Raw genomic sequence first — 27,624 nt, forward strand, 5'->3', positions numbered from 1 at the left:
GGAGCCAGTTTCCTTCGTTCTAGTTAATTAGAGTCCACTTGTGCAATTTAACCGTAATGTAAACTAGAAAATTGATTCTATTAAGAATTGCATTTTTAATTTTGAATCAATTAAAAATGCTCAGAAATCTGCATGTCGCATTATGCGTCTACTTGTATGTTTTTATTTTGAAAAAAGCCAGGCAGCTAAAGCTAACCTAATACTGGTAATTTTAAGAACTGTATGCACAGACCTATTTTTATTTTTTTTACATATATAAATTGATTGCGCTTTATAGAGTGGTTTTAAATAAACATTTTAAATATTTACAGTCTTTTCCTCTCATCAGTCACATAATTTAAGCAGAAACTGTAGACCATTTTAATTTGACAAATAGGTTTCTGAATTAAAATAGTTTCAGAATCAAATTGTAACCCTAAAAATCAGAACCAAATCGTTACACACTGAAATATTTGCACCTCTGGTGTAAACGTAGCTGTTCTGGGAATACCATCATGATGACTCTGGAGGAGCTGCACGGATCCGCAGCTCCATCGGGAAAACTATCAATGCGACATTTATTAATAATTTATTGGACAATTTTGGTCTTTCTGGAAGGTGATCTGAAAAAGAACCTTAATGACTGTTGCATGTTATCTCTAGCTTGCGCAGCTACTATCAGGTGGTAGAAACGTGCAAAAGGGTCGGAAAAGTAACTCCACAAATCAACCTTCATGGTAAAACATGGCGATGGAAGTGTCATGCTGTGGTGAAAGCTTTTTATTGGCAGGGAAAAGGAAAGCGACGGGAAGGAAGATGGCTAAATCCAGGGCAATTCTGGAAAAACTTACAGCTGCTTTTAATTGAACTTTGTTCCATTTTTTACAAAGAAAAAATGGACAAGAATCTCAGTCTCTAATTGTTGTAGACTCAAATTTTCTCTGATTTAGTGGGGGGAATACAATTGCACTCAACGGTTTCAGATTTTATTTGTGAAGACTTTAAATAACCGTTTCCTGCCAGCACACAATTATGTTCAACTTCATGTCAGACTATCTGATAAAGGCTAATAAACTGCGTTGTTGTTTGTGGTTGCAACATTTCAAAATGTGGAACAGTTCTCCTACTGAGAGTGTGATTAGTTTTGGAAAGCCTCTTTATGTCGCAGCGTTGCAAAAGTTAACAATTCAAAGGGTTGTTAAGGAACAACAAACAAATGTATTTTCTAGTAATAAAAGGAGACGTTTTACTGCACTTTCTGGACGGCAGCTCAAACTTTCATAAACACAGACCCATTATGTGAAGCGATAGCAAAGACCCTGCAGGGAAAGGGGAAAAGAAAACACCATTAGTCATTTGAAAATGTGCACCCTTGCTCTGGGTTTTTTTTTTTTTTATCCTTACGTTCTTTGCCCTCTTGTCCGAAACGATCCTAAAAAGTAATTTTAAGAAACCTTGAGAGTTGATTTACAACCCGGGCCTGTCATCTTAATCAAGCCTCTCAATGGAACCGGGACAAAAGTCTCGCACCAGTCTGAGCCCAGCGAGACGGCCGAGCCAAGCGGCATCTGACAGTCGTCCTTTTCTCGCCGTGATTTAGGTGGGGCCTGCTCCACTGCGTTTTTTTGTGCTTTATCCCTTCTCCTTTAGTGGCATCCAACCAGAGGGGTTACGCCACGGATAAAGCTACCCATGGTCCGCATTCTTGCCCAGGCTGTTGAGGCTGTCAGGGGGGCTCCTCTGATTTAGGGCGCCCCACTTCAGTGGCCCCTATAAATTTAAAAACTAATTCAGCGCTCTGCAGGACTTTTTGTTTTTTTGCACAGGGCCCTCTTCGCCTTATAGTTACTGACAATTTTATGAAGTGCTCTTAATGAGCAGCAGATTAAAGGCGGCATAGAAAATAAAGAGAAGTAACTCCACTGCAAAACATAAAATCTTAATTTTGGTTTAGTTTCTAGAGCAAATATCTCAGTATACTTGAAATAAGACAAAACCAACCTAGGAGGAGTTTCTCAGTGAGACACTTGAGCTTTTTTTAAGTCAATAATTAACTCATAACATGGGAAAGCGTATAGTTAGAAATTAAATAATCTGCCAATTGAACTATTCCTTGTTTTTAATCAATAATAAGCAATTGTTGACTCAAAACAAGCTCAATATCTGCTGAAAAGTTACTTGTGAGTTAGTTTAGTCTTGGTGATATTTGTGTTTTTTCAGTGTACGTTTCGTCGACTGGAGGATGGTACATCTTAAATACAGCTCTGGAAAAAACTGAGAGAAAGCCCACTGCACTGAACCTCATTGAAAACCTCCTGGTTATTCCACCAAATGTGGATTTCTGAACTCTTCCTGAGTTAAAACATCAGTATTGTTGTTTTTAAATTAATATGAACTTGCTTCCTTTGCATTATTTGAGGTCTGAAATTACTGCATCTTTTTTGTTATTTTGACCATTTGTCATTTTTGCAAATAAATACAACATTTTTGCTTCTAATTTCAGAGACATGTTGTCAGTAGTTCATGGAATAGAAGAACAATGTTCATTTAAATCAAACATAAACCTATGAAGAGTAAAATTAGAGAAACTGGTCAGTTTAAGGAGTCTCCTAAGATGCTGTATCTCCTTTGAAGTTCATCCATAACTGCGTCTGCACTATCAGTCAGTAAGCTGGATGTCAAAGCAGCCTGAGCGTGAACAGAAAAAGAGGTTTGCAGCCAATTAAAAAGTCCTTAACGGGAGGCGTTTATTGGGGTAAACATGTTGGAGAGTTTAGGAGGGCTCCGGCCGGTGGGATACTTGAACTCTGCCTCTCAGGTTTGCTCTCAGAGCGTCGGAGGAGAAGGATGGTAAGAGAACATGTATACACAGAGGGATTTGTGCCAGCAGATGTTCTCCTTGCACTCTATCTATCAGAAGGACTGACAGCCATTAAAAACAGACCGTGAGCGTTCCTCCTAATGAGTCTAAACATGTCTCCTTCAATAGACACACCTCACGTTTTGCTGCGCTTTTCATCTGGAGTCCCAAAACTCCTCTTTGCTCTCCTTTGCAGACACAATTCTCACTTAGCGCCGTTGTCTAAACATTTATTTTCTTTTTGCTCTTCATAGACGTTAAGGATGCCGTGTTTGGAATCCCGGCCGGTTGTTTAACGGAAGACTTGCTTTAACGCTTCACAGAAACCAAGCGCAGCACGTGTTTTATGATCTCGTAAATGAGCGGCGATGTTGTGAAACGTGTGTCTCTGTGCTTGGGGGTCTTGTGTCTGATAGGGATTTATCCCCCCTACTCGCCCTCCAGCCCCACCACACACACACACATGCATGCACGCACACACACACGCACACACACGGTCTCACACTAACCCACCCCCTTTGTCTGCATGGTGGAGCACTCCCCAGAGAGCAATGCTGGACACACAGGAATCTCTGTCCAGATTTCCAGAGATTCTCCCATATCGCTTACATGAGAGGCTGGACATGCTGGGCCTGCAGCCTGAGAGCCGTTACTCTTTCACAGGCTCTGCTGCAGCAACCAGCTTACTTAAAGCAGCAACACAAGCATGCAGCATCAGCAGCAGCAGCCATTCTTTCCACTCGCTGCTGCGTTATATCAGAGAGTCGAAGCGGTTCAGCTTTAAGTGTGGCTGAAGAGTGAAAATGTATTTTCCCTGCAGATTTTCATCAATAACGAGTGGCATGACTCCGTTAGTGGGAAGACCTTCGCCGTGTGCAACCCGGCGACCGGAGAGCAGATCTGTGAGGTCCAGGAGGCGGATAAGGTGAGTCCAGAATGAGTCCAGAGTGAATCCAGAGTGAGTCCAGAACGAGTCCAGAGTGAGACCAGAGTGAGTCCAGAATGAATCCAGAATGAGTCCAGAATGAGTCCAGAGTGAGTCCAGAGTGAATCCAGATTGAGTCCAGAATGAGTCCAGAATGAGTCCAGAGTAAGTCCAGAATGAGTCTAGAATAAGTCGAGTGAATCCAGAATGAGTCCAGAATGAGTCCAGAGTGAATCCAGATTGAGTCCAGAATGAGTCTAAAGTAAGTCCAGAATGAGTCTAGAGTAAGTCCAGAGTGAATCCAGAATGAGTCCAGAGTGAGTCCAGAATGAGTCCAGAGTGAGTCTAGAATGAGTCCAGAGTGAGTCTAGAATGAGTCCAGAGTGAGTCTAGAATGAGTCCAGAGTGAGTCTAGAATGAGTCCAGAGTGAGTCTAGAATGAGTCCAGAGTGAGTCCAGAGTGAGTCTAGAATGAGTCCAGAGGGGGCCAGAGTGAGTCCAGAGTGAGTCTAGAATGAGTCCAGAGGGGGCCAGAGTGAGTCCAGAGTGAGTCTAGAATGAGGTCTGGAGGAAACAGCCTGACATTACGGCTATAAACGCTCTCGAAATTACTCATAGAATTAGACTTACTGCAAGCAAAACCTCCATAACATTGGAAATTAAACAGTTTCAAATGATTGGACATTGATATCAGCGCAATATTTATAGTATTTTGAAATAAAGTTGGTCTATAAATGATATCCCTGGTGTGTTTAAGTAAATAGGAAATATTAACAATCAGTTAATTTGGTCAGAGATAAATGTTGGAGTAACGGCGATGAGGATCTCCAACTATAAAGTCTAAGAATCTTTTTTTACTAGGATTCATTGTTTTGAGATATTTACATACACATTGCCTTGTTTTCTACACTAGATAAGATTAAACTTTTCAACCTTTTACTTGTTAAATGCCAGAATAATGAAAGACATCTTTCTTTTTCAAGAGATGTCTTCTGATTCTGATTCTTCTGATTTTCCCACATTGTTGTAAAAGTAGAAGTAAATCCACATTGCACAAAGCCGTGACCCAAAAAGACTTAAAAGGTCATTTTGTGTGTAAACTTATGAATTTGAGAGAAATAATCTCTAAACTAATCTTTGTCACTCTGATGGACATTCTGTCATTCTGGAAATATTTGCTAATCTTGTTTGTTCTGAGGAATATAAATATATAAATCCACAGACAGAGCTTTAACTCCTAATATAAAAGTAGCATAATTACCTGAATTATTAATAGGGTGAGTAGATGTGCTGTCATGTCAGTCAAAACAGATTATGTCCTTATCTCTTTATGTGTTCAAGTGACATTTTTACTCAAACATCAAACTGTTGTCTGACAGCAGATAAAGTCAGAAAATAACGACAGAGTCAAAGGTTTAGTATGTATCTGATATAATTATGGTGTTTTGCAGGCGGATGTTGACAAAGCGGTGCAGGCTGCTCGCCTCGCCTTCTCTTTGGGCTCCGTTTGGAGAAAGATGGACGCGTCTGAGCGCGGACGCCTGCTGGCCAAGCTGGCCGACTTGGTGGAGCGAGACAGCGTCTATCTAGCAGTAAGTGAATGAAAATTAAACTTTTAATCTGTATAAACTAATCCATGATCTGGTGCAAGAATTTATTTAATCCATCAGCCCTTTTCTTCCCGTTTCTACCCCCTAACTTATCCGGTGTGTTTTATTTCCTCCTACAAATCTGCTTCGGTCTCCTTTTGCAAATACAAATATTTGCCTTGCCTTAAAGAGAACTGAGGGGCTGTATTTGTAGTTTAATGTTATCTTGGTGTCACTTTTCGCCCGTGGGTGAGTGTAAAGGATGAACTGGTTCAGAATTATGTGAAGATCACAAGGTTATATCACATTTTTCCCAAAATGTCTCCCTCTTCTTCTCCCCCCAGACTATTGAGTCGCTGAACAGTGGGAAGCCTTTCCTGCCCACCCTGTTTGTGGATCTCCAGGCAACGATAAAGACTCTCAGATACTTCGCTGGATACGCAGACAAGATCCATGGGACCTCCATCCCGATGGGTGAGAGCTTCCTCTGAGCCACTGCAGCAGAGTCTTAATGAAGTCAGTCTGGTGAAAAATGTGATTTTGGAGATGAACATGGTGGTTTTATCGGGAGTGCGATTAAAACTGTAGCTTATTTCTGATCGCTAACTATGAGAAAGCAAAAATTTATTGCTTAATTAAAATTATTATGTTTTTCAAAGTTCTGCAGAAGAGAATTGGGCTCACTGGAAAAAATGTGAAATTTCTTCCAGAATTTGATTTTAATCTTTTGAGAAAAAAGTTTGTTTTTGTTTTTCCAGTGGCCCTAATTCTCTTCTGTAAAGTTCCCTTGTGTGTATTATTTAAAAAAAAGTAATTTCATGACCTTGAGAAACTACATACAAGACAAAAGCATAAAAATCTGATGTTTGTCACAATTTCTTTTATGATTAAAATAAAATGTTTTTATGTTACTGTCTTAAACAAACTTTAACCCTTTCATGCACAGTGGTCACTATAGTGGACAGCTGTCTAAAAGCCATTCTCTTGTGCTTCTTGTGGATTTTTATGTTATAAATGCACTCAGACCACTGAAGTGGACACTAATGCACCATAAAATACACTATCAACTATTGGCCATCAGCTGCAAATGCAAGAAATTATTTTTGTTACATCCAATATGGCCGACAGACAAAAAAAGTATGCCAACCGACCTGGTCCCTCCTTCTACTGTAGACGACTCTTGCAGGTAAAAAAGATATTGTGACATTAGATAACCCCTAAAGAACACTACTACTGATGTATTTTTCAAATAACAACTTTGTATTTGGAAAAACTTACAATTGATCACCTAAAAAAATTAACAACATTTTTTTTTTTACAAACTTTTTCTTCCTAACTCTTTTTATGCCTTAAGAAAAAAAAATGGAAAAAAAATCCTGACACAAAGGATCATAATTCTTGAAAGGGTTAAGTCACTAATTCATATTAATCACTCTTAAAATATGGTCAGATGGCATCCATGAGTTTATTTGTGAAGTTAAAGCAGATTTAAGCAAATAGCATATAAAATATATACAGATATACAGACTAATGAAAATATAGCAAAATGAAACAATGAATTTGCCCCTTCTGATGTTTTTAAATCTCAGTAGCTGTTTACTATAAAACTGCAGCATTTACTTAGATTGTGCAACAACAGGCTTTCTCATGCTTGGTAAAGAAAGACAACAAATTGGTGCATAATCCAAACCCTTGTTATCCATTCACCGTTCTAAGGTTGCAGCCACCGGTTTCGTCCCCCTGACACAGTTAAATTTGCCGTTTGAAGAGGCCTGCTGTCGATTTCAACAGGAAGGGGAGAAAAGAATGAGAGCGAGGACATGAGAAACCTGTTGATACCACCGCATTGTTCCCCTCAAAGCTCCTGTTATTCAGCGCTGCCAGAGCCGCCGCGCGTTTTCCCAGGGCTGCGCTCCGAGCTCCGGTCCTCTTGTGAGGTTTCACCTTAAATAAGCGGGGATATTTCTGTAGCCCGCATGATGTAAGGAACCGTGTTTGTTCACCTGTCAGGATACGGTGCAGTACACCCACCATCAACAGCCCCCTCTGTTTGTCTGGCATGTTAAGCCGGGCTTGCGGTATTAAATTTGTATCACAGGCAGTGTGACATGAATAGGGAGTGTCATTATGTAGAGCACCTTTGGCTACACAGTTTGGTATCGTTTACATTGCTCGTTCCAAATTGAAATCCAAGTCGATTGTCGGCGTCACAGTTTCACATGAGCCTCGCAGACACTCGAGTTTCTGCTGAAAATCTCAGCAAGCAGCTTTAAACGGTCCAGAATGAAATGAAACGATGAGCATATGGGAAGTTTCTCTGCTGTTTACAAGCTTCTACTGTTTCCCACAAAAAGAAGAGAGAGTATTTGGCTTGTCATCGTCCTCTGATCGCTCTGTCCAAATGCAACATTAGGCAATAATCAGCTGACCGCTGTGGTAATAAATTCATACACACATTTCTCAACATGAATTGTTTTTATGGAGCGTGAACAAGCATGGCACACCCTCCGTAACAACCTCCTCTAACTCAACTAATGCAAGAGGAATGAGCGAACCTTTCCAGCATAACACCCATCTGTATGACCTAAAACACACACACACACACACACACACACACACACACACACACACACACACACACACACACACACACACACACACACACACACACACACACACACACAGAGGCCTCGAAACGTAATCTCTCACCAGGGTAAAGGAAGCAGGAATGCTCAGCGTGGATTCATTTACAAATTAGCATGTTGAGTCGACAACAGCGGCGGTGTCGGGTGGTGAATGTTTAACATGAGTTTGAGTTACTTTTCAGCAAACGTTTGGAATTAGAAACGCAGATTTCCCTGAAAACGTCTGCACGTGTTTTCCTTCACAGATGGAGAGTATCTGACGTTCACCAGATATGAGCCCATAGGAGTGTGTGGACAAATTATCCCTGTGAGTATAAGCCTTTCTTCAAGTGACACACACAACAAAAACAAAAAAGGGAAAAGAGGCAGATAAGAAAGAGCTGGCTCAGTATGAAAGGGAAACTGGATGGTTTATTGGATTACGTTCTGATTTTCCAGTAATTCCCTGACAGTCATTGTTTATTTGGGTTAAACCCACTCAGCGAGCCCCTCTGCTCCCCGCACGATGACTGTGCCAGTGAGGTTGAGTAATGATAAATGAGAAGTGAGAAGAGAAGGGATTTCACGTGTTGGGAGAGAGAGTGATGAGAAAGGAGGAGAAGATGAAGGAGAAAGAGACACTGCTGATTGTGCAAGAGAGCAGAAAGCCTGTGGTTCTGCCCCCCAGCCCCATGGGCTCCTCTGTAAGGCAGAAATAACACAGGCCTGCGTGTCGTACAGCGATACGGCTCCGTTGCACATGTGTTGCAATTTCCCGACTTTCTCAGAATACTGTGGGAAGAGAAAACACTGTACCAGTGCCTAGAACATTTTCTCACTTGACTATGTTTAGACACAATGAAAATGAGAGTAACTGACTTAAGAGCGATGAGTTATTGAACTTGACTTATGACCACCCAGTGTGTCAGTTGCATGATTTTTCCCGCGTGTGTGTGCGTGCGTGCGTGCGTGCGTGTGTGTGCAGTGGAACTTCCCCCTGATGATGACGGCGTGGAAGCTGGCCCCGGCGGTCGCCTGTGGAAACACCGTCGTCCTAAAGCCGGCCGAACAGACGCCGCTCACCTGCCTCTACATAGCGGCTCTCACCAAGGAGGTAAATCTTACAGGGGATCTATTACGTGTAAAACTCACATTTTGCTTATTTTTGTTTTTTTTTCCATTTTGGTCTCAACTGTTTCTGAAAACATTCCAAGTGCTTAAAAAAAAACAGCCATTTTTTTGTGGGGGGCAATACGTTGATGTTTTTTGGTGTCAACAACGGTTGTTGTTTGTTCAAACAACAATGGCTTGTTGTTTTCCTGTTAAGTCACATTCTACGAGCAGTGCCCCGTAACCTAGCAACCTCAGCCAGCCCAGCCCTGTTACCTAGCAACGAAGCAGAACTCAGCAGATTTGGTTTAAGCTTGTTTAACTGCTGTATTCTCACTACGATGGCTGTCCCATTATTGAATGGGACAATAATGGGACAATAATACCCAATTATTGCTCGATACTTGGATCGGGCAAGTATTGTTATAACTTGCACGATCCATAGCGGTCTAATTCATGCTTTGTTATTTATTTTACATTATATTCACAGTCCCCAATTGCACTTTCTGAACTATTTGAAATGAGGTTTGTTGTGGTTTATTTTTATATGTTTACATAGTTGATCTGTTGTTTTTGTCAGTTTCTGCTTCTTTATTGTCTGTTTTGACATTAACTGTTGTACTCCTAATTGCACTGACTGCACAAATTTATGTAATTTTTTACATGTCTGTGCAGATGTTGGTGTATTTAAGTGTGCTGTACTGGTGCAGAGTTGTCTGGGAATTCAAGGATTTTAATACAAAGTTTAGTGGAAGGAAGAAAAAGGTGATCAAGGAACAGTTATTGAGGCCTGTAAAGAATACTACAGGGGTAAATTGCTATCTCCATCACTAAGGCTCTTGTAACAGATTTGCTTAGAGTCACTAGTTTTATCCATTTTGAACGTTAAGAACAGGATAGATGGCAGTGAAATATGTCTCTGTAAATTTCTAATTTAGGCTTACAGATTGTGGAGACTCAAAAACTCTGCTAAAGTTGTTCTGTATTGGAATTTTTGAACTATAAGTGGCTGTTTGCTCAAATGAATATTTTCAAAAACAAGAGAAATACTTAAATACTGTGAAAAAGTATTGATCCATTCCAAATTTATTTAATATTTACCTCCAAGCAGCATAACTTTCTTGTAATCATTTGATTCAAGTTTACTTAAAGCTTTCCACGCTCTCTTAAAGTCGTGTCAAAACGTTTTGTCAGATTTGAGCTGCTTTGTCTTTTTACTTCCTGTCGGTCATTCTTACAATAACAATATCCTCTACAGAGTTTAAAAGTTAATTAGAAAGAGGAGATTAGACTTAAAACTATAAACAGTAGATGGACTGAACAAGTACTGCAAAGATTATCCTCCTTTAGTTGATCATCTACTGAATGTGCAGCAAACTGAGGTATGAATGGTTTCATCTATAGTTGGCATATCATAAACAGGCTGGAAGAAGTAAAGAGTCCAATTTAATGAAATATCTTTGCCAAGTTGTTGTATTTGTAGACACAACAATTGTTTATCTATCAACTTGAGGAGTCTTTAAATGCCTGTATAGGTCAGAATTAACTGACTTAGCAAACATTTATATGGATATATGGATATGGATATGATTATTTAGAAATTAGACGGAAAACAAGGTAAAGTAAGAGACAATGTCCAAACAAAAACGTCCACACGCTTCCAAAAAGTCTGGAGAACTACAGATTTATAGTATTTTAACAGAAGATTAGAAAGTTTGGAAGCAAAATAAAAACATGGAGGTCTAAATAATCACCTCTCTTTAATTGCAAAGAGAGGTGATTACATAGCTTAAAAGGAAATGAACTTGGAGACCTGCTTGTTATTTCACAGATTTAACCAGAAGTCTGGCGTAATATAAATGCTGACAGTTCACACGAAATCGCTGACACACCAAATAAAAGATTTAAAGTGTTCTCATCTCATTGTAATACCCTCAGTTCTGCTAAGAGAGTCGAGTCAACAGAAAGAATGATTAAGAACACTAACAAATGTGTTTTTCATTTTAAACCAGTAGTGTGTGGTGAACGGGCTGCAGAGTGCAGCTGTGCAGATATTTCCCTGCTCTTCAGATTCAATCTTCTGAGCCGTCTGGACAGAATAGAAATAAACACGTGTGTAAGTTAAACAGCACAGGAACAATGCAGGCTCACATTACGATCCAGTCCCACTCAGTTATGTGCAAATGTAAGTGTCCACATCCGCTCTCGTTTCCCGCGTGTCCTCCAAGGCTGCGCCTCTTTCTGGAGACTATCTGTCTGTGGCCCTCTTGTCTGTGATGCTCCCCCTGTTTTCTAGTCACAGGCAGGTTGGGCCGGGTCCGGATTCCCCTCACACCGCTTGCAGTTTTGCTTGGCTCTGCTGTCATCTCCGCTAAAGCTTGTTTCCTCTCATATTGTTTTGACAGGCCGGGTTTCCACCGGGAGTCATCAATATTTTGCCAGGATACGGTCCAACAGCAGGAGCTGCGATTGCTTCGCACATGGGCATAGACAAAGTGGCTTTCACGGGATCAACCGAGGTACGTGTTTGTCAGATCTGCAGCTGCTGCTTGCTTTTGTCACAGAGAACAAGTGACATAGTGACCAACATGTGCAGAGCATAAGGAGCAGGCCGGGTAATTAGGGGATGTTGTGTGCACAGTCTTAATAACAAACAAATGGGGGCTTACATAACTTGCATGGCCTGTCATTAATCCCCGTGACAAGGCTTTGATTTTATCTACCACACATGCACGTATAGTTAAAACCAGATATATGTACATACGCTGTACATACATACACTTAACGTTGTTCTTCCTGCTGTCAGACTAAACGTTTTCCACTTTTGGATAGTTAGGAAGAAAGATTGTATTTCTTTTTTTGTTTTTCTAAATACAAGAATAATCAGAGTGAGACAGAGAGAGAGCTTTTTGAACATTTTTTAAAAACTTTCCTGGAAGTCAGAAATTCACACACATTTCCTTCTTAATTGGTAGAGTTTTCTCTTGAATGTCAAACTTTCTGGACTTCCTTCTTCCACCGCTGCTATCGCTGAGTCAGGTGTGCAGGCCACCTTGATCACACACACCTTAAACGTTTCTGTGGGACTAAGACAGAGGCTTTGTGATGGTTACGCCAACATTGTTTCCCCCGGATAACTTGCTTTGCCCAGTGGTAGGAGGGCTAGGGCCGACATCCAGCAGAAATGTTTAAAGTTGACAGGAAATTTGAGAACATGACTTGGTAAATATGTGCTATTGTAAGACATTATTAACAATACATGAACATCAACTCTAAAATAAAAAAGACAAACATAAATAAATACACATTTTTTGCACTTCAGTTGTTTTGTCCTAATTTATTAACACTTTATTTCAGCAAATAAAGTGTTGCTTTATTTGCTGAAGTTGTTGTTGTGTAGACCGGTAAAATAAACGCCTCTCTATATGATCACATAATGACCTTCTGATTCCAACCATTTCACATAAAAGACACTTTAATGCTGTTAAAGAGTCTAATACATAAACAAATGATGCTTAGCCTGGTGGGGACTCAAGTAAAGCCTGGTGGCCCGCCAGGCTTATGACGCTCTGAGGGAAACCCTGATTGCAATATTGACTGTTTATTTGGCAATGTGATTCTTGTCCATTTGGAAGACCCATTTGTTCTGAATATGTTTTTTTTCCTAATAACTGCATATATTTTGTGAAGTGCTCCAGTACAGCAACATGATGCTGCCACTCCTTGCTTTACATTTGGAGCCGTATTCCCAGGATTGGGAGCTTCCTTCTGTCTTATTCAAATGTAATAACGGCCATTATGGCCTTTCCTTCAAGAAAACTCTCCAAAAAATGTACTTCTTTGTCAATGAATACATTTACAAACCTCAAATCAGGGTTCTTCTGTTGTTTTTGAGGTAGTGGGGTCGTTCTTTCAGTCCATTTCACTTCTTATTTCTCAAACTACGATGACTCTCTCTTACAAGAACTTCAGCCAGCATCTTCAAAAATGTCTTTGCTTTTGTTATTTGACCGATACACACATTTAAACCAAAACATCTGTGGGACACAGAACTCGTCTGTTTTCTGAATCCTATGATAATTGTAGATTTTCATTTTTGTTTATGCATGTATTTAATTACTTGGCTATGAATGTGACACAGACAAAAGGTCTTTCTGATATCTTTGCAGTCTCCTTTAGATTTTCTCATGTCGCACAAGGAAGTGTTGAGGTGGTTGCAATAAAATTCATCCATAGGTGTCAATGTTGCGAATTACTCTAAGTCAACTTCTGAACATGAAGAAGACAATAAAAAAGACATTTAAAAACTCTGGCATTTCATACATAATAATAACTTTGCATCCATAACAGGAAACGTTGCGTCTGATTTAGTGAGAAAAAGTGACCTATATGTCTTTCTATGTAAATATCTGTTATTGCATTTGCGTTTTGATAAGAATGCAAACATGTTTCTGCGCTCCGGTCTTTTTCATGTTAACATCTTTCTTCTTTATCTAGCCGGATCTAAAGCGCATAAAGCTCGGCTTGCCTTGCAGAACCGGGAAGCGGCTAAAACAAAGCAAAAGGACACATACCATTTTAGGTGTTGAGTGTTGTGGTCTGAACGCATTCCTGCGGCAGACAGCAGAGAGACACCAAATAACCTCTCTGCAGATCATTTATAAACATCTGTCATTTACCTCCTCTGTTCCAACCATTCACAGCAAAGCAAAAGCAGAATATATAACAAGATGTTTTTAACAAGTCTCTCTGGAAAGTGAACAAAGCTTCCTGTGACTCATTTATGTTGTTGCTGTAAGCAGCATCTGATAAGCTCCCGCAGGCTCAGACATAATACTTCACTGTCTGGAGCCACATAGGCAGTGAAACTGAAATTCAGCCGACCAGAGACAGATAAATGTTGAAAACCTCACTGCAGTTAAAGTTTTATTTAAGTTACTGACTCAGACAGCGTCCACGCTGAAGGTCATTTTGTATGCATTGAAGACTTTGAATTAGTGAGTTAAAACAACATTTATCTCCCTTTGGGATCAATAACGTGTTTCTGAGTTTGAATTATTGCATCCTGAAGAGATTTTCTTGTAGTTCCTAAACTAAGAGCAAGTAGAAAATCAGGTTTGAGGGATCAGAATTCACAGATTTCTTTACACAAATATGACCATAGAAGAGTTATTTTTGATTGAAAATGTTTAAGACCAGTTCCATTTGGGAATTAGCTATGTTCATTGACACGTTATAATGAAAAGAGGACAAGAGAAAAGAAAATATCATCACTTCAGTTTCTATTAATTCTATTTTGTTCGATTCTATAAGTTCATTTCCCATTTGCGGACGAGGAACAAAGAAGGTTTCAGCTGTTCATCGACAATTCAAAATCTAATTTATTCACAAAGCATATTTAAAAACAAAAGTGCAAATCAAGGAATCAAAGTCAAGACTTTTAAAAAACATTCACATTTTAAAATACACATAAAGTCAAACAAAGACAATAAAATAAACTTACCAACTCACATTGGGCCAAACAACATAGAAAAAATGTGTTTTTAAAAACACGAAGTGAAGGTGCCAGTCTAATACTGAACAGCAACACGTTCCAACATTTGGGGTGAAAACAGAAAAGGCTCAGTCTCCTCACATCTTAAAGCAGCTTGTCACCAAAAACAGACACACAAACATAGGTTTTGTTAAAGTTTTGTTCTTAATGAAAAAATCTGATTTTGGAAAAAAATAAAGAAATTACCTGATTTTGTTATTTTTTTGTTACCTAAATAAATTATTGTCATTTTCATACTTAAAATACCAAAATTTCCACTTAACTTTATATTTTTGTCCATACAATTATGTTATTTTCAAGTATCTGTCCTGCCTTACAGAATGGCATGTGCTGGTTTCAGTCAATAATTTGAAGTTACAAGTGAGATTTGAGGATTTTTATTGCAACCTTTTCCCATCATTTCTGAAAAATAGAAGCAGGAAATGACAGAAAAGCAATGTGTAAGTCTAAAATGGGGACATGTGTGGCGAACTGACCTGGATCTGATTTCATAAATACGGATTTCTTTGCTATTCATTACCTGATAAAAGTGAGACGCATCCATTTCTTGCTGCTTTGGTTTCTTTGGATAATCTAATAACTCGTCTGATGACTCCTTCAATGGAGCCCAAGACATCTGTTCCCACTATGAACATTATTTCTATCTTGCCATGTATGTTGGCACATGGAAAACATGTGTCACTTTGGTCTAAGTAGAATAAAATGTTCTGGAACACAAAGTCCTGTTGTGTCCATGAAGTATTTTTTGGTTTTGATGCGTGCCTGTGTTGTGTGTTTTCATAATGGGATGAAGGTTTCTACTGCATTAGGCCTGATATCTTAATTTTATCGTGACGCCACAAAGTTGAACGTCTAGCCTTGTTACTCCGAGTCTCTGAATTAATGTCGTATTAGCCAAACGATCAGAAAGAAGGTCATGCATCAGGTGGAGCCGCTTCAATTACTTGGCATGCAAAGGTCAGTGAATCTTCATCAGTGCAGACACAACTTGTGCAGAGTGTAGTTTGAATTTACATAACCCATTGGATCATTGCTGTGACATTTGAGTTGTTTTTGCAACAGTTTTGGAGCAACGACTTCACAATGCTGTTAGCAGCTAAGGCAGGGGCGTCAGACTCATTTTCCTTTTGGGCCGATTAAACCCGTTAAACTGTTAAAACATAAATAAATTCTTAAAATGAAATAGTATTGAACACCTTTTCACTCCCTCCAGGATTTTGTGATTGTTTTTGTGATTTTTTTTGTTGCAATATGAAAGTGTTTGTGGTACTAATTTAGAAATATTTGCACTTATGAATGATGGTAAATGTGACTTTGTGTCGTTATGGATCATAGCTCGCTCAGCATTAAATAAGGCTGAGGAGGCTGTTTAGTAGAAGTAAGAAATACTTAGCCATCACTGAGATCCAATACTTTTTTTTTTTTACCATTTTTGCAAAAATCTGCAATAAACTCACAATTATGCATTAGCACGAAAAAGTTCAGTGATTTTTGATTTTGCATGAATTTCCACGATAATTCACAAGAAACTGGATGGACTAATTAATGCAGTAAACAGATAAAAACTGCCTTGAATTGATTGATAAAAAAATATTTAAACACACTGTTATCTTGACGGTTTTATTTATGTGTCCCTTTAGAGTCTAGAGGGCCACATAAAAAGCTGCAGCAGGCTGGATTTGGCCCCCGGGCCTCGAGTTTGACACCTTACATTCTATCAAACACATTTGATAAAGGTTTTTTTTCCCCAATGAAAGAGTAAATAAAGCTTTATTCAATTCATTTTTTTATGTTTTGAAAGACTAATTTTCCTTTTGTTTCTTTTCAAAGCAATTGCTGCTTAGCTAGTACTTGTTTTGTCTAAATGGTAAAAAGTCCAAAGGTCCATCTGACCCCAAAGTGCTTCACACAACATTCAGTCATTCACCCATTCACACACAAATGAATACATTTTGTGCCATGAAAAAAGCTAATGTATTTGTTTTTGTCAGTTTTCAAGCTTGAAAAGTTTCAAAAATGTAAAAAGGGAAATAAAAGAAACAAAGTGACTCAAAAAGAACAAGATGACAACCGATGGGTCGTTAGTGGCAGAACAACAGATCAGTACAGAGTTTAGCTGCATGCAGTGTTTAAACTGAAAGTTTAGTGATTGTCTCTCTAGTTTCTCTTTGAAAACAGGTTGTTCCTTTGTTCTCACAGCAGACAGTAGCTATTATTTACACTATCATTGATTTTTGAGTTGCCATCTTTAATCATTAAATACTACAAGTTCAAACTCTTTAATCAGTCATTAACCTGCCACACAGTCGACACTCATACCTCTGACCTGAATTACCTGGTGAAAACATCGTGATCAGGTGGTTTGAATAAGTTACTCTGGTCTGTAAAAACACTCAGAAAACAATACAGCAATGTACGTATATTGGAAAAGGTCATTTTTACTTTTGAATACTTTAAGTATTTTCAAAAATAAGTACTTCAGTACTTTAACTTGAGTAAACTTTTGATCGAACAACTTTTACTTGTGACTGCTCAACATTTGACCATGAGTATCAATACTTTTACTCAAGGACTAGAGTCGAGTACTTTGGCACGCTGCACATCTGATACAGACTTATAAACATACAATATGATTTTGTTGTTTGGCTATTGTAATAATTTTTAATTAAGTTCTGGATAATCTTTTACTGCTGTCATTTTTATTATGATTTTTATTGATCAGTTTTATCTAAAATACAAAACAAAAACAACCTAATGTTCGGTTTGAAAGCAGTTTTTCAGTTGTCTTTAGTTTTGGTTGAGTTGTGTTATTTTCACAAAACTAACCAAAATTAAATCATCAATACAGAAATATGAGTAAAATAATCCTTTCAGATGTTTACCACGTATTAACTTGTATTTTATCTCAATAGTTGTGTTCATGCTGTGTCTGAGTAAATATAAAACAACACAAACAGAAACATAAATCCCGTCCTGATTATACGTCTCCAGTTTATTTTTACTCGTTTCCCTGTTATTTATTCTGCATTATCTGGAGTCAATTAGAGTGAGAGAGCCGCTGCTGTCGGAGGCTTCTGATGCCCAGACAGTGAGTCACCAGCAGCAGTGAGAGATATAAGCATCCCTAAGAGTCTGAACAGCTACAGGTGGATTTTAGGGGGAAAAATCTCCCTGACTCACACCACTGTGGATTCCCAGCATGTTTTCTTTTACTCTGGAAAAAGCACACGTGAACATCCACTGAGTCAGCCGCTTCGAGTTTCTGATCAAAGATGGACAAATTAGATCATAAACTCCAGAGCCAAGCGGAGTGTTGCGTTGTTTTTATTCGGCTCGAGAGGCAGGCGTCGACTCCGCGCTTATCTTCATCAGTTCAGGCAGGGAGATACTGAGAGAAGATGAGCCTTTTCCATGCTGGAGGCGGGGTATTTTAGGTTGGACACTTAGAGGGTAATTTTCCACTTGATCTCGTCAGTTCCCTTGGAAAATAAAACAGGCTGTGTGAGTAAGAGGAAAGACGAATACTTGCTCAGGGTGTAGGATTGTGAGGGAGCTGCGGGGGGATTTCACAGGCTTCTTATCTGTCGGCTCTCACTCCATCACTATGGGAAATTATCAGTCCACTCATCTCAAGCGGTGATTTACAAACTTTTCAAATAGCAGAAATACTGCTCTTTGCAAAGATGTGGATATTTTTTGACGAAAATCCAAAAGGGGTTAAAATCTGCCTCAGTTTAGTGGGTTTTTTTTTTTTTTTTGGAGTTTTTATTTAACGTTTCCATTATGTGAACCCTTTAAACTCTGCTTTAGTTGCTTCATGCTAAGCCTTTGATGAATAAATTACAAACTTCTAAGTTATATCTGCAACAATAAATCAAAAAACCTCAAGTTAAAGTATGTGAAAACACAGATCCTGGATCAGAAATCGGTGAGACTGTAAAATAATGTGATTTGTGCTTGTAAAACTAAAGCATACCGTTTGAAAATGAATTACACGGTAGATTTTCCTGACCAAAGAGGGTTTTCCCTCAAGTATTCACAAGGAATGTGGATCTCAAATACTTTATTTATTGTTCTCCAGTTTTGGTTTTATGATATCATCTGCGACGATAAGGGCCAGAGAGGAAATAGGGATAATAGGAAGATAAGAGAAAAGCCACAGGCAAATCCCCACTGGGTTTTTTCATATCAGAACACCGGACCCGTTTCACTGCAAACAAAACGTCCCACACCACCCACACACCTTGTGGTTGCCTCTTCCTGCCCCTCGCTACATATCAGATGGTGTTCCAGGCTGAAACATCATTTTGTTTTCCTGCTGCTGTCTCCAAAAGACCCGTAATAGATATTCATTCTGTGTGTTTGCAGAACTCATGTTTCATGCAGCTGGCCGACTGCTGCATTCCTTGTTTGGAGCTAAGCAGCTTCTTTAAGATATTTAATGGCTCGGGCTGATTTACCGATCTGGCTGTAGGCCTATCTCTCTTAGTAAACCCTGGATCTGTTCTCTTCGCCAGGTTGGCAAGCTGATCCAAGAGGCGGCGGGGAAGAGTAACCTGAAGAGAATAACGCTGGAGCTGGGAGGGAAGAATCCCAACATCATTTTTGCAGATGCAGATTGTGAGTTACAAAGTAATCAGAGATATTCCACCAGGAGTTTATGCATTAAGTCTGAAAACTTATAAAACTTTGGATACACATATGAATTGGTGAAGACACATACGTATTGTGTTACTCTCACAGCGCCACCCAGTGGTATTAAGAGTGGTCATGTTTGTCACATTGATGCACCCCTCCTGACCTATTGACCTCAGTTTGACTCCATCTTCTGGATTAAATAGATCTGTTTACATGTATAAGTGTGCTTCACTCTTATTAGGTTTTGGAAAATCAACTTCCATCCATCCATCCATTTTCTTCCGCTTATCCGGGGTCAGGTCGCGGGGGCAGCAGCGCTATTTTTCTCTCTAAGCCTCTCCTCAAAATGGGAAAAATAGAAAAAACATGCAATTCAAATAAGATAAGGCGAAAATAAAAAAGTTTAAAACAACCAGAACTGTGACAAGAAAATCACTGAATGCTTTAAATGTGCAAAATGTTGTTGCTGAAGTTTGTGTAGTTTTATCAAGGGTATTAGTAGTGTAACCCTTCTGTATTCATCTCAGGTGCAGTAGGTTGACGTCATGACAGACACATTCAGGTTCTCCGCATTTATTCTAAGAAAAGAGAAAATCAAGTTGGTGGTTATCATCAGTCCATTGTGTTAAAGAAAATATAATAAATAACCCAGAACAAACCACAAAGCAATATCTCCCAATGAGCAGTTAGCAGCAGTTAGCATTTGCAGCTAAATTGGGCAACATTAACAATGATAACATTTAGAAACAAAACGCAAAACATAACAAATTTACTCAGATTTCATCTGAGAAATTTGTACACTATCAAATTTATCCAACATATATTTTAAAATATGATACTTATAAAGAAAACACACAGCTCACTCTGATAGTACCACAGTTACCGACGGCAACAGAAAAAGAGGGAGGAGCTGTCAGTTACCGGTTACTATGGTAACCGCCAAGAGCAGCGCACAGAACTTAAAACACCAAAAAATGTATGAACTAAATGCTGAGTGAACTAAATGAATTCAAATACATAAATTCTGACAAACTTTAAATTTATAATATTGTTAAAATAAAACCCTGTTTCAATAGTACAAAGCTTTAAAGACACCAGTACTAATAGTAGCTGAAAACAATAATTTCTTCCTCTTTTTACTAAAATTTATTCATTCTCGAAAACTTTGTATACATTTTTACCTATTAGGTAAAATGATTAATGGACTTCACGAGACACATCAAAATAGTAAACATTAATTTATCATATTAGTCTCTGGGTTTTTATTTCTGAACTGTTGCATTGCACCTTCCTAAAAAAGTGAATGAACCAGATGAGAGTTTACACTTCTTACATCCCCAAAACAGCAACAATGCACAACTTGGGAATCAACAAGTTACACTGATTATTTTGAAGATAATAATGAAATAGTTTCCAACGCTCTTAGCCAAACATGTGCAACATTTCCTCATATGATGTAATAAGTCTTGTAATGCACGTGAAATGAAAAGGAACATGTATAAATGAAACTTCATCTTCCATAAAACTCCATGACAGCGAACAAACACCAATTTGTTTTCTATTCATCTAAAGAAGCAGATCTGTCTCTGTCTGAACTTTATTCAATTAAAAGACTATACCTTAAAGCTTTAAAGCCTTTTTGTGCTTTGAAAAGTTCTGGTTGGATGAGTTTCGTATAACCTTAAGATGCCCGACCAAACTGGGGGCGCAGAGTGTTTTCAAATGCTTTCAACAGGCGTAAGAGGGGCTGGTTGGGGCCTGTAAATCAGGAGAATGGACCCTGACTCAGTTGGGTGCTTCATAAATCACCGGGGTCCATTAACCCTTTCTGGTGAAGAGCGGGATCCATCCTGCTGGTGTCAGATAGGCTTCACCAAAGATGTCTTTCTCACATCATTTCTAGCAAACACTGAGCCTTGAATCATAGAAAAACGTGTCATACTGAAGGTAATAAAAGGTTTTCTTCCACAGAATAAGTACTCTAATCTCTGTATTGATTAAGCTCTTTTTGCTCACAGTGGATGTTGCGGTTGAACAAGCCCACCAGGGCGTGTTCTTCAACGCGGGCCAGTGCTGCACAGCAGGTTCCCGCATATTTGTGGAGGACTCCATTCATGACGAGTTTGTCCGAAGGAGCGTGGAACGAGCCAAGAGGAGGACAGTGGGCAGCCCCTTCGACCCCACGACTGAGCAGGGTCCACAGGTGAGACGATTTCGCTTTTAACTTCCTTTTTTTAAAAATAAATAATCAAAATTATTCTGCTCTTCATGTCCTAATCCATGCATGTCATTTACCTCCACAGATCAGTCGGGAGCATCAGAACCGTGTGCTGGAGTTCATCCAGAGCGGCGTCAGTGAAGGAGCCAAGCTGGAGTGTGGAGGCAAAGCTCTGGGCCTGAAAGGTTTCTTCATCGAGCCCACCGTGTTCTCCAACGTGATGGACGACATGCGCATCGCCAGAGAGGAGGTACAGGAAGCCGACATATTAATTCAATGTTATTCAGTGAAACTGTGTGGAAGAAACGTTATTTCTACCTAAAAAATAGAGTACAAAACTTCAAACTATACAATCTGTTTTTTCATTACTTGTTCAAAGAAGATTACTCATTCATAATAATCTATTATTATTTCATATTCATAGCTAATAGTGCTGAATGCCATGGCTTTAAGTTTCTTTCATTTCAAAAAAGTACATTTGAAAAAAAAGTCCATACAGTCAAAAAAAATTATTCACACAATTTTTCTAACATATGATTAAATTAATTAATCAATCAATCAGGTTTATTTGTATAGCACATTTCAGCAACAAGTCATTTATAAGTACTTTGCGTCACAAAGTCATGAAAACGTCATATACTCATCATACAGTCAACAGTTATGAAAATCAGCGACATTTTGTCATGTGGCTCTGTTAAAATAATCAAAACACATCAAACATGATGGTCAATTTATGTTTCAAAAGCAACAAGTGGGTTTTTGGTCCAGATTTAAAGGAACTCGGTGTTTCGGCTGTTTTGCCGTTTCTTGGAAGTTTGTTCCAGATTTGTAGTACATAGAAGCTGAATGCTGCTTCTCCATAAAGGCTTCTCCAGGCTTATTTGTAAAACTTGAAATAAAACTTAAATCGCAGGAATGATGAGACAAACAATTCCCACTGTTTTCAAATCATAATTTATAACCTCTTCATACTGCAACACCAATAATCTGCTAATTCCTCATCCTGAATGTACTTCAGCGATGAAAAAGTCAGTCAGTATCTATTAAATCTAACAGAATAAACAATAAAATGCAGAAATGAAAGTTAATAACATGAAAATAAAGAGTGAGACACAGTCCATACAAAGCAGAAACGCACAACGAAATAACATCCTTGTGCTCGCTAAATGTCCATTCTGAATCCTGATTTCTTATTTCTGCAGATTTTTGGGCCAGTCCAGCAGATTATGAAGTTCAAAACGATTGCAGAAGTGATCGAAAGAGCCAACAACTCAGACTACGGTTTGGTTGCTGCTGTTTTCACCAGCGACATCAACAAAGCCATGACCATAACCGCAGCCTTGCAGGCCGGCACGGTGTGGTGAGTTCAGTTTCCTGTAACAAGATTCATTTTTCATGTGGGAAATATTAAACATTTCAGCCGTCCAGAGCCCGTAAGCTGACACCACACTATCTCAACTATTATTACACATGCTGCAACCAGCTTCTCTTGTGTGTGTCCCCCCCCCCACACACACACACACACACACACACACACACACACAACTCCCAGAAATGTGAGAGGAAATTTGTGAGAACAGGATTCGGTGCAGTCCGGTGTGTATGCAGGAATAGCACAACCACTTGTTGAGTTCGCTCAGAGTTGTTTGGTTTCATTTGTAATTACCTTCAGATGGTGATGAGTAAGAGCAGGAGTGGAGCTAACACGCAGCATCTGCCAGAAACATTTCGCTGCCTGTACCACAGCGGTCTGGTAGCTAAACAAACGTTTATATTGCAGTTTTGTCCTTCAGTTTTCATGTGTCACAATTACACACCCACCACCATCCACCATCACACAAACAAGGTGTAATTTGTCAAAATCTTCCCAAAACACAACTCAAAAGAGCATCTTTTTAAAGAAAACACTTCTCGAGCTTTATTTCTGTGCATTATTTTCCCATAAACTTGGCTTTTCTCCATTTAAACTGACCACAGTCGTCTTCATCCCGTTTCTTTTTAGCAGTTTTTTTCCCAGCCAGCTGTAATTAAACTCACTCACGCAGCGAGTCAGAATTATTTGATGGGGTTCAGCAGGTTATGAAAACAACCTGCAGTGATGACGGTGGTATATTCTCGATCTGTCCTCCTTAATGCAGCTTACACTGTCCTCAACTTTGAAGCAAACCACAGGAGTCAAATGCATCAGACTGATCAATGCTTTGTGTATTTCCCAGGATAAACTGCTTCAATGCTCTGAGCACACAGTGTCCGTTCGGCGGATACAAAATGTCTGGCAATGGACGTGAATTGTGAGTACGGTTTGGTTTTCTGCCCTCTACATATACACAACTTAACCGCAATATCACTAATAATGACCTCAGGTTTCAAAACAACATTTATTAAGCTCAAATAAATCTTTTTTAAAAGGATATTGCAATGTTTCTTTCTTTATGCGTCTCTTGCGACGTACTGTTGAAACCAGATGTTCACGTCCAGTTTGCAATAGACGCACAACCTGCTATTTCTCACAGTCAAATATTAAATCTGACTAAAAGTTTCATCTCTTAAAATTACTAAAATAGGTCTTTACAGTTTTTTTTGTTATCTCTTTCTTAAAATATGTTAAATAATAAAGTTAGTGTACATTCAAACAATTGGGGAAGGATAAAGACATCACTCCAAAAACTCTTACCAAGTATTTTTGTTCTAGGTTTTAGTGTAATCTTAGTACACTTGAAATAGGACAAAACTAAGTTATGTGAGCTTGGTTTAAGTAAATAATCTCTTAATATCGAATTTCTTATTAAAGTCAAATGATCTGCCAGTTTAATTGGTATTTTTCATCAATGTTAATACATTATTGATTTAAAACAATGTCCTGTATCTTGCTGAGAAGTTACTCAGCAAGATACAGGACATTGAAATAAGTTTTGTCTTATTTCAAGGGTATTAAGATATTTGCACTAAAAACTAGAACAAAAATGCTTGGTAAGATTTTGCGTTTTTGCAGTTTAAGCTTGTTCAGGGTTAATTCACAATATTTGAGTTCATCAGAGGATGAATGTGGATTAATTTTAAGAAATCTTAAATGTCTTAAAGCATTATGTTGCAGGAGGAATTGGTGCACTTTATAAAGCAAGTTTCATTATGAGGAAAGAGGATTGTAAAGACATTAAGCTGAATTTCAAAGTTTGAGACAGGAAAATAAAGTCTGGGCACGAAATTTGTGACAAACTGAGTTAAGAGCCTGGAAATGTTTTGGGCAGAGATAACAATGAACATGTGAGCAAGAAGGGCTTTCAAGTCTGACTCAGTTACAGCATTTCTGCCAGGAGGAACGGGCAAATTATTCCATCAAATTATTGTGTCGTGCAGTTCAAATATGGCAAAAACAGAAAACATCACTGTATTTTTGTATAGTTTCTAGTGCAATATTTTATCACACTTGAAATAAGACAAAACTAACTCACAAGTATCTTTTCAACAAGATATAGAAGCTTGTTTTAAGTAAATAATTCCTTTATATTGATGAAAAGAACAAGTTCCTTTGGCAGATACATTTACATATAGCAAGACAATTTCCCCATGTTACATATGAAATAATTTTTGTAAAGATTTTCTGGCTCTAGTGGCTTTATTTGAAAATGCTATCACATAAAAATAGGTAATGAGAGAGAGGAAAGACATGCAGCAAAGGTCACCAGGCCGGGAATCGAACCTGCGACTAAGGCCTCCTTATGTGGGTTGTCTTAACCCCTTCACCACCCATATGTGGAATAATTTGCCATTAATCTCAAGGAATTATTTACTGAAAACAAGCTCATAACTTGCTGATAAGTTACTTTGGAGTAGTTTTGTCTTATGTCAAGAGTATTAAGATATTTGTACTAGAAAATAGATTTAAAAAATACTTGGTAAGATTGTCTGTGCAGTGAGAGGACCAAACAGGTCATGTATGCAAACTTCTGAATTTAAAGACAGGAAAATACAAAATATATTGTCCTGGAATTTAGCAACCATAAATAATTTTGGTTATCCTAACTAACCAAAAACAATAAAATAATTGCACCACTTAATGCCAGAGCGGGATAATAGAAGGTTACGTGTGTGAACATCTGGTTTCAGTGTGTGTATTATCTATTTAAGTGATCAGAGCTGCTTCCTGTTTCAGGGGAGAAAGTGGCCTGAGGGAGTACACAGAGCAGAAGACCATCACAATAAAGATGGCCTCCAAAAACTCTTAAAGGCGGACACGCGTCTTCCTCTCCATCGTCATCCTCACACTGTCCACAGCAGCAGACCACACCGGCCTCCCAAACTAGCTCTCTCCATGGTTAAACTCAGCCTCCACTCTCTCTCCACCCACATTAACTCGACCTGACGGCCCTCCACCCCACCGTCTATCTCCAGGTCTCCACTGGCAACCACTGACCCCGCACTGTTTACCTCCTTCTCCACTAACGACACTAAAGCACTCACAGAGATGATTAGGGAGGCTGCTCCGACCGCGCCGTCGAACGCCGTCGCTCTCCGCTGCACCCCGCTGCCCCTCTCCAGATGCTGGATGCTCAGAGACTCGGTCGCTGCACTTGCAATAAGCCCTTTACTAGCTACTTGTCGCGTGTTGGGAGTTTCCTTTCTGCTGTGCGGCATGATTGTCAAAACCTCATTCTTCCTCGTCTTGGTTAGGAATTACCGGAGCGCAGGGGCTCATTCGAGACCACTGATGTTTCCGTCAGCCTCACACGTGAATGGATGAAATGTTGATTCAGAATTTAAATTGACTCCTAATTGTCTTTGTTTATATATTAGCTCATATGACCTAACACTGTATGTAAACCTTTGACTGACGTAAAGTTGTTAAACTCTTAAAAAGCATTTTACACTCACTTGTTTTAAAAAAAGAACGAAAAAAAAGCGGAGTAGGTGTATTTTAAACTTTTGTAACTATCATTGATGTCCATGTATGTTTATGTTTATACAATCGTATGCCATAAAATTATAAAATGACTGTAGTTATGTTCTTTTGCAGTAAATCATTTTTCTTTTGCTGTAAAAAGTTTGAGTGTTTTTTTAGAGCTTTGTGTCTCAGGAGGTCTTGCTGTCTTTAATCTTATCAACGATTTCTTTATCATTAAACTAATCTGCCTGACGAAACTTTAACAAACTAAAGTTCTGCAAACAATTACTTAAACCCCAACAAATTTCTTCTGTGTTCTGTTTTTCTCACACTTAAATGTCCCAGTTCAACAAAAACATTTTCTTTTGGACAAAAATATAATAAAACTACAATAATATCTTGTATATTATGAGAATAAATAACGTCCAAACCTTCTGACCGTATGTGAAAAATCTATTTCTCTCATTGCTAAATTATGGAATAAATCAATCAATGCATATAGTAATCAGGTTGCTGATTCCAGTAAGTCATTTTGAGTGTTTTTAATCAATTGAAATAACCCATAGCTGATTTTAAATGGGACATTTCAGAATAGAAAAACCTATGTCCTTAAATACAAGCTCAACCTTTCCCTTTCAAAAACAAAAAGTACATTTTCACACACAGTGAGAGTTTTGAGGCCAAAGTCAGATTCTTCACCACCAGAATAGTTTTGTTGACAAAAAATATCTTAATTCTTGTAATCCATTGAATTGATGAATAGCAGCTTATAGGAATCAGGACACAGGTGGAGCGATGACTCTTACTTTCCCTACAGATCTTCTTTGTTGGGAGATTTATTGGAGAATACAGATGATTTCATGTTTCTCAGTAGGGTGCCGAGCTGTTAGATCTCCAAACTGCTGCTGTTTTACAGCATTTCACCTAATCGCCTCATCTTCTCTGGACAAATCACCAAATACATCTTCACATTTGTGCTTTAAGTCTTCACAACGACTTATTGTCGTTTTTGTTTGTCAACTTTTTGGCTGCTTTGTTCTCAGATTCTTTTATGTTTTTAAGCATATTTGTCAACTTGGAAATGAATAATCGTTGTGATCTACAAGCCTGTACACACTTTGAAATTTACCTCAACCAACCTGTGTGTTTTTGGAGCAGCTCTATGAAGACTTAACCTAATTAAAATGAGTAATACATTTCCTCTGGTTACCCCACAACGATCCTTTTGATAGCTTTCCGTTTAAC

The 27,624-nt window shown here is 38.7% G+C and overlaps 1 protein-coding gene across 1 annotated transcript in view; it reads left to right on the plus strand.

The window, feature by feature from the left end:
• aldh1a2 (aldehyde dehydrogenase 1 family, member A2) overlaps window positions 1–26,814 on the plus strand; it is a 33,873-nt gene extending 7,059 nt beyond the window's left edge. Inside the window, exons 2-13 of the mRNA XM_008405372.3 lie at window positions 3,660–3,764; window positions 5,216–5,356; window positions 5,698–5,827; window positions 8,244–8,305; window positions 8,963–9,091; window positions 11,493–11,606; window positions 19,159–19,261; window positions 21,298–21,482; window positions 21,583–21,747; window positions 22,700–22,857; window positions 23,714–23,788; window positions 25,651–26,814. Coding sequence (XP_008403594.1) covers window positions 3,660–3,764; window positions 5,216–5,356; window positions 5,698–5,827; window positions 8,244–8,305; window positions 8,963–9,091; window positions 11,493–11,606; window positions 19,159–19,261; window positions 21,298–21,482; window positions 21,583–21,747; window positions 22,700–22,857; window positions 23,714–23,788; window positions 25,651–25,723 — 1,440 coding nt within the window. The 3' untranslated portion in view covers window positions 25,724–26,814. The remainder of the gene's footprint in view (window positions 1–3,659; window positions 3,765–5,215; window positions 5,357–5,697; window positions 5,828–8,243; window positions 8,306–8,962; window positions 9,092–11,492; window positions 11,607–19,158; window positions 19,262–21,297; window positions 21,483–21,582; window positions 21,748–22,699; window positions 22,858–23,713; window positions 23,789–25,650) is intronic.
• The last annotated feature ends 810 nt before the right edge of the window (window positions 26,815–27,624 follow it).

This window comes from Poecilia reticulata, chromosome 3 (assembly GCF_904066995.2).
Source record: "Poecilia reticulata chromosome 3, P_reticulata-male-v2, whole genome shotgun sequence".
In the NCBI taxonomy this organism is placed as follows: domain Eukaryota; kingdom Metazoa; phylum Chordata; class Actinopteri; order Cyprinodontiformes; family Poeciliidae; genus Poecilia; species Poecilia reticulata.